This window comes from Mizuhopecten yessoensis, unplaced genomic scaffold, assembly GCF_002113885.1.
Source record: "Mizuhopecten yessoensis strain PY_sf001 unplaced genomic scaffold, ASM211388v2 scaffold5667, whole genome shotgun sequence".
Taxonomy (NCBI): domain Eukaryota; kingdom Metazoa; phylum Mollusca; class Bivalvia; order Pectinida; family Pectinidae; genus Mizuhopecten; species Mizuhopecten yessoensis.
Genome location: NW_018406163.1, coordinates 106832 through 124559, shown reverse-complemented (window position 1 = coordinate 124559; position 17728 = coordinate 106832). Strand labels below are relative to the sequence as shown.

Genomic DNA, 17728 nt, shown 5'->3' with positions numbered 1-17728 from the left:
ACGAGCATCATAATGTAATTTCCGGATGTTCAATAGAGACAGCGTCAGGATGTGTTGTCAGCCAATGTTGATAGAAGTGTTGATAGTCAGTGTACATCAGAACAGTTTACTACACAAACGTCTATCACACTTCAGTTACCTTATCATTCAAGCGTGTTTCACAAGTCTTACCTCTCTACTTTATTGTACAATGCTGCTTTTATTATCCCGTTTTTAATTTTGTCAGCATTGGCAAGCAGTTGATCGGATATATCAATGATTAAACGCTTGTGAATAATATATTTTGAAATTATAAAGACAAATCATATCCTTATTGCAAAATACATAATTTTCCGTCATCTTTTCCTTCTCCAAAAACCGATTGCAAACCAAGACTTTGTTCATAACAGATTTGTGCAGTATTGGAGGTATTTGTTTTTTTTGAAAATCATTCATCAGAAATGGAGAAAAACGGATTACTTACTCAAAATCAAATGACCTGAAACAAAAAATAGGTATAGCATTAAATGTTAATGCGAAGGAAACAGCTAGTATTTTCAAGTTTAACTTGCGAGTTTCGAAAAGGCATTTATTAATATTGATAGCATAGGTCGTTACAGAAACACAATGTTCATAAATTAAACTTAAGTACTTTACATACCTTGTTGCATCTTTCATCTGCCAGTTGCCTAAAATCATGCTAGGGTAGCTCAAAATAGGCTTCATCCCCAAAGCATCTGACACACGTGTCAGTGGAACTGCCAAACATCTGGGAAGTTTCTGAAATAATAAGCCAAACATTGATTGAAATGTTTAGCAGCAGCATACTTCTATTGTTGATTGGACTTGTTTATTACTATATGGTAAGATTTAGTCAAGCTGTCTTGTGGGTACCTATTGTACCAATGTTAAATGTATGACATTTAGAAACTCTGCGTGTATTCCGGTCTTATTTTAGGGAATGATTAACAAGAGTAAATGTTATAACCTGGAATAATGGTAAAATGTAAACAAAACATTGTTGGGTGTTTTATAAAGATTCCGAAATATAGGAATACGCTTACTCTGCAGCATAATATAGACAGCTAAGGTAGAATACTGTTTCTAGTGCAGTATAGATTACTCAACCAGCACGTGGTACAATGTACATACACTGTACAGTAGCTGTATGGTACGGCATTCTGTACAGATTGAAATTGCAATGCTTTTAGACAAAACTGTTTTGATAAGTTTGTAGTTAAAAAGTATAAAAAAACTGTTTGCACTAAAAACCTAAAAAGGAATACTGGGTTTTTTTTAAATTCTGTATCGACATATCTGTGAGGTTAAAGTTGTGCCAAAACAATAATCCATGAGAAAGTTCTTATAGACGGTATAGCAGATTATTTTAAGTAAATGGAAAGAAACATAAATGAAAGAAAATGTGTTGCTGTGAAACCTGAATCAAAATCTTTTCAAGCATGATTTTACCCCACCCGCCTCAAAGACGTGCGACTGCCATACAAACCTTTGGTACGGGTTCCTCCTCGTCCTGTACAACAGTACAGTAACGATCTACAAACCTTTACGGGTTCCTCCGTCCTGTACAGTTGTACAATTTCTATCTGCAAACCTTTGGTACAGTTTCCTCCCCGTCCTGTACAGTTGTACAATAACTATCTGCAAACATTTGGTACGGTTTCCTCCCCGTCCTGTTCAGTTGTACAATAACTATCTACAAACCTTTGGTACAGTTTCCTCCCCGTACTGTACAGTTGTACAATAACTATTTACAAACCTTTGGTACGGTTTCCTCTCCGTCCTGTACAGTTGTACAATAACTATCTACAAACCTTTGGTACAGTTTCCTCCCCGTCCTGTACAGTTGTACAATAACTATTTACAAACTTTTGGTACGGTTTCCTCTCCGTCTTGTACAAATGTACAATAACTATCTACAAACCTTCGTTACGGTTTCCTCTCCGTCTTGTACAAATGTGCAATAACTATCTACAAACCTTCGGTACGGTTTCCTCTCCGTCTTGTACAAATGTACAATAACTATCTTCAAACCTTCGGTACGGTGTCCTCTCCGTCTTGTACAAATGTACAATAACTATCTACAAACCTTCGGTACGGTTTCCTCCCCGTCCTGCCAAATATATCCAGACGTTAAGAATGTCAATATTTTGTGCAGGACAATCCGTTCCAGTCTGTTTTCTGGTATTTTGTTGTCACCGTGTAACTGTCAATAGATATAGCATATGTTATCATTTTGTTTAATTCTCATTTATATCATACAAGCATTTACAAGACTTACTGATATATCAACATTTTATTGTGTGAACGAATGATTGCATATTCACGAGTCTATCTGCTTCAGTGTTCAGTGCTCATAAACACCAACTTACAAAAACAATAGCAGCTGTTTTAGAAGTGTGACATGTGTTCATGTGTATAATTTGACATTATATTCAAAATATTAATAAAACAATTAACAAAAGAGATTTATTCAAAATTCAAACTGTTTTGGATGCATAACCATTTTTATAGTGAAAAAAATCAACATTAGTCGTATGGGATATTATTCTTTTTGGAAAAAATCAATATTTTATCAAGTCGACTGTTCATCAAATACTAATGAGATGAGCAGGATCATTGTTACTTATTGAGACGAGCAGAGGCATTATTATCTAATGCAAATATGCTGCAAACATGCATCTTTTAACGTTGCAAGGATAGTTGGACATTGGACATCTTTTACAATAAATACATACATTAAATGTATGTGTTTGTACGATAAGGAGTTTATCCCAAATATTCCCTCGTTTGCAGTCTTTTTTTTCTAATATCCAATTCTGTATTCACAGAAGACAGAAATAAGTCAACAGAAATTATATTACCACATTTGCATTCAAGCTAATTTATGATTTTAATAACATGCCTTCTTCTCATTAAGCTAACGCTGATGTTTAATACGTCCCTAAAATATAATTGCAATGTATTTCTTTGTTAAAATATTAATAGAAGAGTGATATTCGAGGTTTCGATGTACCCTGTACATGTGTTCTGGAGCTCCGTCGTTACTTGAGTTTTAGTTGCTAAAACATTTGATGGAAATGTGTTTACCTTCTCAATCTGTTGCCGAATTGTCTTGTTTGCCACATGCTCGGTCAGTTGCGTAGCGATTTTTTCGAATGGATCCCAGCATTCTGGGAGCTGTGTCTGTAATATTAGAGATCAGTTGGTGTGTTACCTCAGTTACATATGACATAGTCATCATAGACAAACTAACAGTAATGTTCGACTTGAGTAAACAACCGATAATACAACCTAACTGTAAAGTTATGCATCAAGCTTTTTATCTCACGTGTAACTGCTATTCTACGTTGACGCGATCATTTCAAGTGATACAGTTAATGTGACATCTTCAATGTTAATGTGTTGTTTGATAAAAGGTAAAGAGTAAACGTACATGCGAACAGTCAATTAGGAACCCGTTCTTCCTTGAAACCAAAAACGCATCTTCAACCTCTTCCACTGTAAGACTGAGCAGGCCACTTTTTACAGCTGAAAATACGATATCATTTTGATAACTAATTAAACGAGTTGTTAGAGATTTCGTAGGTTATTTTCTACCTGTGAAACGGGGTCATCATTTAAATAGTAACAATAAAATCCCATTCTTCTTTCCGTTGTTTTTAGTACGTATTCAGTCACACAAGAACGTAATCAGTGACAAAGCTGTAATCAAACAACACTGCAATAGAAGTTGGGGTTGCATTGTATGACCTTACCAGAGGGTTGTAGGGTGAGTGTATGACCTTACCAGGGAGTTGTAGGGTGAGTGTATGACCTTACCAGAGGGTCGTAGGGTGAGTGTATGACCTAACCAGAGGGTTGTAGGGTGAGTGTATGACCTAACCAGAGGGTTGTATGGTGAGTGTATGACCTTACCAGAGGGTTGTAAGAGGAGTGTATGACCTAACCAGAGGGTTGAAGGGTGAGTGTATGACCTTACCAGAGGGTTGTAGGGTGAGTGTATGACCTTACAAGAGAGTTGTAGGGTGAGTGTATGTCCTTACCAGAGGGTTGTATGATTAGTGTATGACCTTATCAGAGAGTTGTAGGGTGAGTGTATGACCTGACCAGAGGGTGGTAGGGTGAGGTATGACCTAACCAGAGGGTTGTAGGGGGAGTGTATGACCTTACCAGAGCGTTGTAGGGTGAGCGTATGACCTTACCAGAGGGTTTTATGGTGAGTGTATGACATTACCAGAGAGTTGTAGGGTGAGTGTATGTCCTTACCAGAGGGTTGTAGGGTGAGTCTATGACCTTACAAGAGAGTTGTAGGGTGAGTGTATGTCCTTACCAGAGGGTTGTAGGGTGAGTGTATGACCTTACCAGAGAGTTGTAGGGTGAGTGTATTACATTACCAGAGGTTTGTAGGGTGAGTGTATTACCTTACCAGAGGGTTGTAGGGTGAGTGTATGACCTTACCAGAGAGTTGTAGGGTGAGTGTATGACCTTACCAGAGGGTTGTAGGGTGAGTGTATGACCTTACCAGAGGGTCGTAGGGTGAGTGTATTTTTAATTTTTTCATTTCAAAATATTTTATTAAATCAAATGGGAATTGGGCAACAGGCTATGCCTATACAAGCCCTCTCCCTTGGGTTACATGCATTTAAACAATAACATAATTATAATTTAGACATAAACATATTAGCACTGGCTTGGAACATTAAATAGCACTTAATACTTAATAATTAATAGTCTCTATCAATCTCTGAACTAAGCAAAATTAAAAATTAAAAAATTAGGGTGAGTGTATGGTCTTACAGTTTCCTCCCCGTCCTGTACAGTTGTACAATAACTATCTACAAACCTTTGGTACGGTTTCCTCCCCGTCCTGTACAGTTGTACAATATCTGACCTTACCAGAAGGGTGTCGGGTGAGTGTATGGTCTTACTAGAGGGGTGTATGACCTAACCAGAAGAGTGTCGGATGAGTGTATGACCTTACCAGAGGGATGCCGGGTGAGTGTATGACCTTACAAGAGGAGTGTATGGTGATTATATGACCTAACCAGAGGGGTGTCGCGTAAATGTATGGCCTTACCAGAGGGTGTAGGGTGAGTGTTTTGCCTTACCAAAGGGGTGTTGGGTGACTGTCCGACCTTACCAGAGGGGTGTCGGGAGGGTTTGGCATTACATAATTACAAGAGGGGTGGCGAGAGGGATATGGCCCTAACAAAGGGTTGTAGGATGAAGGTTTGAACTCATCAGAGATTTATTGTGAGGAGTATTGCCTCACCAGAGGGTTGTAGGTTTGGGTGTAGCCTTACCATAAGGGTGTAGAGAGGGGGATATGACCTTACCTGAGAGTTTGTAGGGGGACCTTACCAAATGGCTGCCGAGATAAATATGAGCTTGACAGAGGGTTGTAGGATGGGACGTGGCCTTAAAAAGGTGTCGAGTGAGGGTGTTGCCTCACAGAGGGTTGTAGAGTGATGGTAACACCGTACCAGAGAAATGACGGGAGGGTTATAACCTTATCAGAGGATGTAGAGAGAGGTATGCCCTTACAAAAGAGATGTAGGGTGATGGTATCGCTTAGCAAGAGGGATGTAGGATGAGGATAATGCCTGACAAGAGGGTTGTAGGTTGAGGGTATGGCATGACAAGAGGGTTGGAGGTTGAGGGTATGGCATGACAAGAGGGGTGTAGGTTGAGGGTATGGCATGACAAGAGGGGTGTAGGTTGAGGGTATGGCATGACAAGAGGGTTGTAGGTTGTTGGTATGGCATGACAAGAGGGTTGTAGGTTGAGGATATGGCATGACAAGAGCGTTGTAGGTTGAGGGTATGGCATGACAAGAGCGTTGTAGGTTGAGGATATGGCATGACAAGGGCGTTGTAGGTTGAGGGTATGGCATGACAAGAGCGTTGTAGGTTGAGGGTATGGCATGACAAGAGCGGTGTAGGTTGAGGGTATGGCATGACAAGAGGGTTGTAGGTTGATGGTATGGCATGACAAGGGGGTTGTAGGTTGAGGGTATGGGATGACAAGAGGGTTGTAGGTTGAGGGTATGGCATGACAAGAGGGTTGTAGGTTGAGGGTATTGCTTGACAAGGGGGTTGTAGGTTGAGGGTACATGTATGGCCTTACCATGTGGGTGTATAGAGACGTAAGACCTTACATGAAGGTGTAGAGATGGATATTACTTTACCCGAGGGTGTAGGATATGGCCATACCAGAAGGATATTGGGTTAAGTTACCCTCTGGGAGAGTGAGATAATCATGTAATCTGTATGATATAGTGTTAAATCTTGTTAAGAAGCCGATGCTACTCAATGTGAGTTTTTAATATATACATGTAAATTATAGTCAAACCTTATTTTCTTATCAGTAACAATTATAAAACAATATTTATGTTTGCTCCATTGCTCCGGGGTAACACGTGACCAGAATGACACGTCACAACCGGGTGTTCTTTGATGCCGGTTGTGATAGCGCGTGTGACGTCATGTTGATGCAGGAGTTCTCACGTTGTATGCACCACATGTTGTACACTTGATCGTGTCTTCTGCGAATCTATCAACATACGTCAGTCACACCCAATGATTGACAGCAGTGAGCATTAATTGTATCAAGATAGACATTGATATACCATACTAGGACATCAGATGATTAACGCGGTCACACACGTAAGGCTGTGGCCGGAAATCCCACCTAGGCAAGGTAGCAGAAACATGCTCAACAGTTGTGCATGCATGGATTACTGTAATGCCCACTGAAGAAGAACGAAAAGGAAAAGGAAAAAAAGCATCGTGTTGGTTGTGTAATTATGAATGAAACAGTGTAATGCTATCACCAGTAATGCCGTACCAAGTTGACAAAAGAAGTGCTTGTTATGTCGTTGACTACGTTACGTATTGTCTTATGGAGTTGAAAATGCACGTGTACGTACAAAAAATATTTGTACTATTCTGAAAATCACTACATTTCTATTTCAGAAAAGGCTACGCTTACAAATGTACGAACCTTTATTTCTAAAGCCTTTCAAGTAGGATTTTATAGGGTTTTATGTTTGTGCTAAGTGTAATTCAATTTGAGAATAAAAAAATATTGTTTTATTTTTCTATTTGGAAAATATTATGCTATATTTAATTAATGTTCTAAGCAAAAATGTGTGATGAGCAGGTTTTATGAATAAATATATGATAATAAAGATATAAAAATGAAATTATACGCCTTATTTTTAGACAAAATTGATAGACTCGTTGAGGAGACAAAAACATTAAATTTCATAAACGATTCATATATATAATGTAGGTTAACACTTGCCAACTTAATAACCTTTCTGCACATTCCATAAATTGATTTCCATTAATATCAAGATGGGTTAGGCCGCGATTATTCCCGACCTGTTTTGATAATTAAGCATAGTGAGTCAACGTCCGTAAAATGCTTACAAACAGAGCGAATTCAAACACAAACAAAAGGTTCTACGGTGTCCTTATTAAACTAACCAGACTCTAAACGAACTGCTCCTTTGATTGAGGTAGGTAGATGGGAAATAGAGTTTCAATTAAGGTTCCCATTTATTGTTATGCACAGTTTGTACTATTAGGTCAACCCGTATCGTAGAATACAGGTTAAACAGTTTATAAATGCTTTATTTATTCCTCTCATACAAACCTGTCAGACTGAGTTTCTGTACCAGTGTATTGCTTTATAAGGGATGTGAACAACAATTTGAAGAGAAAATTAATTCTGAATTGTTGAATGCTGGTGTACAAATTGTGTACACATGTTTTGTCTGATCAACAAGTACCCAACAGTAAACCCAGATCTAGAGACTTTGGCAAATAACGAAAGAATGTAATCATCTTATCTATAATATTAATTTACTTAAGCATGAACATCATATGCAATAATGTAATTTTTCATCATACACGTATAAATAATTTTATCTGGTGAGAAATATCAATATCATATGTTTTACTAATGAAATACATCACAAACTAATAAATTACCAAAACAGGGTGCTTGAAATGGGCGTGTCCTTGATAGTGATCTATAAGAGGAACTAGGGGTAACAAAAACAACGCATGCCTATCAAACATTTTATAATGTCACTTTACAAGTTCTGTCTACAAAACATAATTTGTTTTTAAACTACAATTGTGTGTCATGCCTGAATATATTTGAACTACAGTGCTACGGTCAACCTTAGGGACTGATAGCCCACAATACAAAATCACAATAGAATATTTATATATTTGGTTAATTATGTCATTCCCTTTGTTAAACCTGATAGTATATCGGTTATCGGATTTTGTTATTGGCCCAGACAACCCTGAACATTTTTATTTTAATATTTCAAAGCGAGAAACAAGCATAGCCAAAACTCACGATCGACTCCCTGTGTCACTTAAGTGTGTCTTATTGATAGCTATAGGCGTACGGCGAAGTAAGTGCTCTCGAGCAGACAATAACCCTGCGCCGTATCTATATATACATATGTACACATGTAAGTACATCCTTACGTGGAGTGTATATGGCATAATTAGGCATTAATTATTCTTGTTATTTATATTGTGTTATGAAATTTAATTGCGTATAATTATACTAACTAGCTAAATACCAATTAATTATGAAAGAATTGTTGTTCCTCCTGCTATAGTTAATCATGCAGATTTGGAGAAGGAAACATGATCTGTCGTTGCCTAAATCACACGACTACTGTAAAGGGTGGCGATGAAAAATCCTTGTAAGGGAGCATTCTTGTTTTAATTATTACGCTCTATTTGGTTAGTATTTTAAATGAATTCTAAATTGTAAATTTTAACGTACACTACCTATATACAGTTATAAAAATTACTCAACCGATATAGATATACTCCACAATGAATAAGTTTTCGACAACAATAGCTATATTGTGTGTGTCTTTGCAGTACACGTAAGTATTGTGTGTGCATCTTTATATTATCTGTTTGTTTACGTCAGATACAATCAGCTCATTTAACGCAAAATAGTTACCGTAACATAATGCATAGTTCCAGAGTTTGCTAAACAAATGCATACGTCACTATTCAACATTACCATACATATACGGAGACGCTATTGTTCTGCCTGAGAAGTGATATCATGTCATCAACTCCATTGCATCTCGATTTTCTTAAAATAAATATGTGTTTTGATTCGGGGAAAAAACAAAACAATGGTTATAGGGAATTCACGACTGTTACTTAATCTCCATCAGCTGCAAGGTTGTGTTTACCTCGTGTTAATATCACCTTCATGTTTTGCTTTAAACTGGTTGTCAATAGCTGACGTGTATCTACATAGGAGAGGTACAATGGTGTACACATGTGTAAATCATCTTGTTCCTGGATATCTATGCAATGTTTTTGATTTATCGTCTGATGTTCATACCATACGTACCAGATCAAGCCAAAACTATCTTTTACAGATACCAAAACACCGTACCAAATTATATACAAATAATTGTGTTGCATCAGGAAGCCAAATTGTGGAACCAATTGCCCAACGAAATAAGTCCATTTACCAATGTCTCTTCTTTAAAACACTCCTTCTGTAGCAACCTTAGGGTGTCTATGTGATTCCCTTTATTTTAATCATGTGGGTTTTAGTGCAAAACACCTTTTATGCCTTTTTCTGTGATTAACCTGGTTACTCCCACTGCTTTTTAGCATAGACATTGTGATCATTATTTTACTGACAACCTGCACGTATATCATAATTATAATAGTTTAATGTGCAAGCTCTGGTCTTTATAAGCTGTAACATATGTACTCTCTTTTTAAGATATTTATACCAATATACACATGTTTGGTAAACACTTAATTAATATAAAATGTTTTACTATTTTGTTTGTGATAATGTACTATGTACGTTTACAAACTGATAGAGAATTAATAGGAGGATCCTGTGGAAGATAACTTTGCTTAACAGATTTTATCCTCAGAAAACAAAGTTTATTTTAAATAATAAACGAAACATATACCTTCCTCAATAATCGTTGCCATCCACTGCACATAAAGTTAATCGTACCCCTGGCATGTTGCATTGATTCTAATTATAAGAAATATGTACCCTTACCGGACATTTTCTGACACATTTACCTTGTATATAAATTTATATATATTACTTGAAATAGTAGTCAGGCAATTCGAAAACTTCTCGCTTATTTCAGTAAAGATTATAGCGTCTGAACAGGAAACAAATTGAAAAATAAATATTTTGGACGTTCATGTTCCGTGTGGACATTTTTACACCACAAAATTTATCATACGAACTAACGCACCTGCCTCTGTGATTTTTCAACAGAAAGTAAGTTGCTCGATGATTTCTTAATTAAAACGTACCTGCCTATAAGATATCTCAACAGAAACGCACCTACCTGTATTACTTTTTAAGAGTAGCACACTTTAAGATCCCACAGCAATACTCAGATGAGTAATAAATTTAAAACACTAACCTATTTTTATGTACCTTCCTGGAAATTAGATCGGTTAATATTTCATATATTTACTATCTTTTATAATTATATACGAGTGATAACAGGACGATACAAACCAAATGTTCTATGTGTGTATATCTAAGCTCTTCATAGATCTTTTAATCAATACGCTGCTATCCACTTTTATAATGTAACTGACTTATGGAGGGTATCAGTAACTAGTTATATATAACTATTTCATATATATTATTTCTTCAGTAAAGCGGAAATTTCAACACGAATATAAACCGCCGGTAGCAGCAGACGCGCCTTAAATAGAGGATAAGTATTTCCTCACCATATGTGGATCACACTATGATGTCTTCAGTAAACTCTGGTCGGTCATAACGATAAAACAAACATACAGACACAAACAGCAGGACCACAAGGCCGTAAACTGTATTCAAGGTAGAATGAAACCTCTGCAATAAAACCAAACTAAACGGAGGTAAAACGTACAAAGTCTGGGAAAGACATGGTAAACATAATCGATTTAGGGGATAGTACATTGTTTTGAGTAGCTATACTGACGATTAGAAGATGAAATTTGGGTTTGAATTCGAGACCGATAGGTCGAGAGTTTAAACCAAATTTCATGTTCTAATCGCCAGTATAGACACGAAAAACAACGTACTATACCCATTCTAACACACCTTAACAAATATACTACGCTAATATGTTTAGAAACATTGTATTTTCTTGTACAAAAGTACGTAGTAAAATATTTTGTGACCTGAACTGGCGACGTGTCATGCTGCAGCGGACTGACCAATCGGAAAGAAGCTTTCAAAAGTCGGTCAATTGGCTCCGCGCATACTGGCGAGAGCTCGATCTGTATGTTGACGAGGCGGAATATTTGGATTGCTCGTGAACATCCTGTTACCAAAGTTTATACGACACATTTGGATTAATATTGACCAAGTTCTTACATTTCCATGTCAGTATGCATACCAATCTGTGCTTATCGACAAAATCGATAATTTGTATAGATTTGTGAAGTGTTTTGTGTAAACACATACGACGCATGTGAAATGTTTCATTTGATTTCGGATCTAAATAGATGCCTTCACACGGATGGAACGAACGTTCCAGTAATAAATGGAGGAGTGTGTACTTTTTACTTTATAATTCATTCAACAAGTGCATTTCATCGGTCGTTACTGTTCTGTTACTAGCCTTATCAGCAGGATTTCGCTAAGAGGCGAGCTTGACGCCATATTGTTTTGGTAAGAAACGGGGCGTGGCTTAAGTGCGATGGGAGGAGCTTAACACGATTGATCATGATTCTTTCGCGGATTAGAACATGGTCCGTATCTAATCAAAACACGCGTTGCAAACGAATCGTTCATAATGTAGGTCAATATCTTTAAATTCCATAATAAGTAGACTATGCAACGGCATAACAGTGTAGGAGATTGTAAGGTAGAGCTAGACCTAAAGGATTAGTTCATTAGCAGTACAGTAGCAGTACAGTAGCAGGACAGTAGTAGTACAGTATCAATACAGTAGCAGGAAAGTAGTAGTACAGTATCAGTACAGTAAGAGTACAGTAGTAGTACAGTAGTAGTACAGTAGACGTACAGTAGCGGCACAGTAATAGTACAGTAGCAGTACAGTAGTAGTACAGTAGTAGTACAGTAGCGGTACAGTAGCAGTACAACAGCAGTAAAGTAGTTGTACAGTAGCAGTATAATAGTAGTACAATTACAATAGTAGCTATATATAGCAGGATAATAGCAGTACAGTAGTAGTACAGTAATAGTACAGTATCAATACAGTAGAAGTACCGTAGTAGTACAGTAGCGGTACAGTAGCAGTACAATAGCAGGACAGTAGCAGTAAAGTAGTTGTACAGTAGCAGTACAGTAGAGGGACAGTAGTAGTTCAGTAGTTGTACAGTAGCAGTACAATAGTAGTACAGTAGAAGTACAGTAACAGTACAGTAGCAGTACAGTTGCAGTACAGTAGTTGTACATTAGCAGTACATTAGCAGTACAGAAGTAACACATTAGCAGTACATTAGTAGAACCGTAGCAGTACAGTAGCAGTAAATTAGCAGTACAGTAGTAGCAGTACAGCAGCAGTACAGTAGCAGTACATTAGCAGTACAGTAGTAGTACAGTAGCAGTACAGTACAGTAGTAGTACAGTAGCAGTACAGTACAGTAGTAGTACAGTAGTAGTACAGTACACGTACAGTAGCGGCAAAGTAATAGTACAGTAGCAGTACAGTAGTAGTACAGTAGTAGTACAGTACACGTACAGTAGCGGCAAAGTAATAGTACAGTAGCAGTACAGTAGTAGTACAGTTGTAGTACAGTAGCGGTACAGTAGCAGTACAACAGCAGTAAAGTAGTTGTACAGTAGCAGTATAATAGTAGTACAATTACAATAGTAGCTATATATAGCAGGATAATAGCAGTACAGTAGTAGTACAGTAATAGTACAGTATCAATACAGTAGAAGTACCGTAGTAGTACAGTAGCGGTACAGTAGCAGTACAGTACAGTAGTAGTACAGTAGCAGTACAGTACAGTAGTAGTACAGTAGCAGTACAGTAGCAGTACAGTAGCAGTACAGTAGTAGAACAGTAGCAGTACAGTAGCAGTACAGTAGTAGTACAGAAGCAGTACAGTAGACGTACAGTAGCGGTACAGTAGCAGTACAATAGCAGGACAGTAGTAGTACAGTAGTAGTACAGTAGCGGTAAAGTAGCAGTACAGTAGAAGTACAGTAGTAGTACCGTAGACGTACAGTAGCGGTACAGTAGCAGTACAATAGCAGTAAAGGAGTTGTACAGTAGCAGTATAATAGTAGGACAATTACAATAGTAGCTATATATAGTAGTATAATAGCAGTACAGAAGTAGTACAGTAATAGTACAGCAGCAGTACAGTAGAAGTATAGTAGTAGTACAGTAGTAGTACAGTAGTAGTACAGTACAGTAGTAGTACAGTAGTAGTACAGTACACGTACAGTAGCGGCAAAGTAATAGTACAGTAGCAGTACAGTAGTAGTACAGTAGAAGTACAGTAGTAGTACAGTAGCAGTACAGTAGTAGTACAGTAGCAGTACAGTAGTAGTACAATACAGTAGTAGTACAGTACAGTAGTAGTACAGTACAGTAGTAGTATAGTAGTAGTACAGTACAGTAGTAGTACATTAGCAGTACATAAGTAGTACAGTAGCAGTACAGAAGTAGTACAGTAGCAGTACAGTAGCAGTACAGTAGTAGTACAGTAGCAGTACAGTAGCAGTGCAGTAGTTGTACAGTAGCAGTATAATAGTAGTACAATTACAATAGTAGCTGATACAGACTTGTACACAGACGCTTGTATACAGGCTTCTACCTGCCCATTATCCAGAGCCCCACACTGTACATGCAACTTATGTTATGGATTCTTTAAGGTCGGACAAAGTAATAAATTTGAATACAGTAGAATGCTTCCTATCCGACTAACGTATTTCAAACCTACAACTTTGGGACCCCGTCGTGTCCCCTGCATTTCTATTTTTGTTTAAGTAAATAATATTCGTTAAGTTTATAATAAGCTTTGAGGATGTTTTCAAATAAGAAGTATTGCGCGTCGCCATGGAAGACAATAATCATATACAATTACGCTTGACCTTATAAGGTCGTGGACACTGTATTACACTTAAAGTCACAAAGTAGTCACCAAGTTAGTAACTATGTGTGTGATAATGTCCTACACAATCATTACCTATAACATACAAGGACCTTGACTAGCATTTGGAATTTGGGTACGGGTGGTTAAGTATGTGAATAGAGTGTTGTCATCATACGGGTTCTTTAATCTGGTCCGTTGGACGGTTTTAAATTTAACCCTAAACTGAATTGACAAATACTGTAAAGGAAACCACGTTGAATGAAGTAGTAAACGTGCAAATGATATTGTTAACTTTACATTTTCACCGTAAAGCCTAACATTTTAACAAATAAAAACGAATACAAATATTATTTATGTATAGCGGAGACATAATGCAAATGGTTCTTTGAAATAAACTGTCATTGATGCTTGTGTTCCTAGGAAAGCGTTCACATCACAGAGATATCCGTAGCAGATTTGTGACTGCCACTATGAGACAGATGCTCGGTAGATAATCAGTCTACAAAATAACCTGATTTCTAAAACACATTTTTCTTTCCTTTTAATCCTGTTAATATGAAATACAAAATGCAGTCATTAATTAATATCACTGATCGTTACAGAGGAACCATTATATTGGTACATTATAACAGCCAGACAAATTGGGTTGTTAAAAGGTTGTAATGAACGTACACATGTTTTGTTATCATTGGAGGTTTTTACAACTTCTCAAAAACATTTATATAACACAGTATAAATTTACAAAAATAATTCACGTCAACTGCAATAATACACATTTAACATAAAAATAATCGTTCCGTCGTCAATTGGACCTTTATCAGTCATAATGAAAGAAAATATTTTAATTTGATTTTACTTATTATTTTGTTTATTTTATCAAAATGTTTAAACTTGCTGATAATAAAGTTTATTTTCACACTTAACAGACCAATGATATTCGTAATTGTCGTAACCGTAGCTCTGTCATTTTCTCATTGTCAGGGTACCATACAGCACTCATGTTTAATATTGTTGCTGATTATTTGTTCTATGTGTTTTTGGTGTATAATGGTCATTTGGTCATAGGTTGAATATTTATCCTATTTTCACCCGTGCTACGTACACCCCGGAAAAGAAACGTTTTGACTATTGGATGTAAAGGCATGAAACAGCTACGTCGTGTTTCCCGCATTCGAAATTTTTTGTTTCCAAAATCAAAACATTATTTGTGCTAGCCTATTTTTCGTGACATTTCATGATATTGATTAAGTAGAGTTAAATACGTATCATGCTGACTGTGTGATATACCGAATGCTCCCTGGCGAAACGTGACCAAACCGGTAAGTGTGTAATTGACATGTACCCAATGATACTTTACACGTGAGTCATTAACCCCGATAGTAATGTGTTACGCGTCTATTGCTTTTACTTCACAATAATTGCATACATCAAACTTACATCAAATAGATATCATCTTAAACAATATGCTTTGGTTGATCACTAAAACCACCCCAATAATGCATATTGTAGTTCTAGATTTAGATCTTTTGTTGCACCAATAATAGTTCTTTCTTTCGTTCATATCTTATAGAAAGGTAGGATGACTATGAACTATTCCTGTCTAGGTGAATCACTGCATTAGATCGAGTTAAATTCAGTGTCGAGCACATGTCTGTTTTAGATCGGTGCAAAATCAAACATGTCGTGTGTAAATATATGTCTTAGTTATTACGCAAACTACAAACAGTTTTCTTTATCTAAAGGGTTACCAAATAGTACTGGCTGGTCGTCTACGCCACCCTTGTTCTCACTATGGCAGCGTCATGTATAAGAATATAGTGTATGATAGTAGTCAATTTGCTACTTGCTGACAAAGTATTTATCAATGAACGTTAAATTAGTTAAATATTGTTGATTCTTATATAAGTTTAACGCTAACCACGCTGACAGGATCAGAATTAGGGAAGGAAAGGTCAGTTCTCGATAAAAATGATGTGTATGAAATACAGTGTATACAGTTGTTTTACCAGACCAATCCGTATGGCATTGATTGGTTTTCAAATGTAGGATATAATTAGATCGGTTATTGTAATTCTAGGTAATCAGGGCGTGAAATAGTCTTATAGAGTACACTGGACAACTACATGCTTACAGCTGTACATGTATATACTGTGTTTACACAAACATGTGTATCTACACACTTATCTTCTTTATTGTACAAAATATATGTGTTTCTACACATATCTAATACAAAATATGTACATTTTTAACGTTGTCGACACACAAATTTGTGTGTATCTAAAGTTATTAACGTTTTATTGAGAAAATATGTGTCCCTATACAGTAATTTATTGTCAAACATATATGTGTATCTCTAAACATTTTCTATGACCAAGTATTAAACAAAGCGTAGCTTAATCGAGTCATTTCGGTACATATATTTACCAATATTGTACGTACATGTACGCTAATTACAGCGTAGCCGAAATCGACATCAATTTTGTGGACAACTCATACACATTTTACTGGTTATTTGTCTGATGAAGGTGACAGTGCACATATCGTACTAGTCATCGAAACGTCACATGGAGAATTGTATTAGTTGTGTAAAAAGAACTTCTCAAAATATATGTGTATCTACATGTATCTACCGTATTGATAACATAATTATGTGAACAAAACATTTCGTTGGTGCAAACGTGTATGTATTAGACCTTTTAACCACCATCCCTTTTCATTAATCTGGTATATGAATGTATTTGTACACCTTCTTATGATATACAGATATACGTTCATGAAGCAAAATTATATATTTTTCATCTGTTAATGATAGAAAAATCGGAAAAGATATATGATTTCAGTTATTTATAATTAGGAATTATACTTATATCCGATAAAGTACAGATGATGTACATATATCTTGGCATTTCGTTGGTAACATGTTACAGTGGCAAGTAATAAAAAGTGTGGAATGCGAATGTCACGCTGGCAAATAATGTACGCGTTTTTTCTTTCTGTTTCAATATTTCAATTATTTAAACTGCGCAGTCGATTTGTTGTCATTTATAAATTGCCAATTGTTTATAGTCTACAACGGAGTAATTGCACTGATTGAATTCATATCACTATATTCTTCAATCAAAGAATATCATTGTAACAAAAACGCCTTATAATTCCTTACCTTTATCCATGATGACAAATCGAGGGAATAAATGAGACATACGTGACGGAGACTTTTATAAGGTAGAATTTTTATTTTTGGATACACGTAACTGCTTTGTAATCCTGCGTGTGATTTGATTCCTGGAATACTGAGGCGGCAGCTTTTCAAGCTGTTCACCTACCTGTGTTTCCCAGACACCTCCCTGAAATGCTTACCGTAAATTTGCATATAAGATGATCGGAAAAACCTACCCGTGCCTGCCGATAGACCTTGACCAATACTCCGTATGTATTTTATTTCTTTACCAGTCGACATGCAGCGGTTTATCTAGGTCAAAGGAATGGGATGACTACAACAGGAATGTTTCAATGGGCGGGCACAGTTTATCTTGTCATAAAGTAATAATTAAATAGAGAGACCAATATATGTATAAGGGCATGGTTTTGCAGGCAAGATTTTTGATTATCATAAT

At 36.6% G+C, this 17728-nt stretch overlaps 1 protein-coding gene across 1 annotated transcript in view; it reads right to left on the bottom strand.

Annotated features, from left to right (window-relative positions):
- Positions 1–17327, bottom strand: part of LOC110450995 (indoleamine 2,3-dioxygenase 1-like) — a gene marked incomplete at its 3' end in the record, with an annotated part of 31720 nt that extends 14393 nt beyond the window's left edge. The window contains exons 1-6 of the mRNA XM_021498816.1: positions 17275–17327; positions 3434–3528; positions 3088–3183; positions 2087–2203; positions 641–759; positions 464–478 (exon numbers count right to left, since the gene is read on the bottom strand). Coding sequence (XP_021354491.1) covers positions 464–478; positions 641–759; positions 2087–2203; positions 3088–3183; positions 3434–3528; positions 17275–17314 — 482 coding nt within the window. The remainder of the gene's footprint in view (positions 1–463; positions 479–640; positions 760–2086; positions 2204–3087; positions 3184–3433; positions 3529–17274) is intronic.
- Positions 17328–17728: the final 401 nt, after the last annotated feature.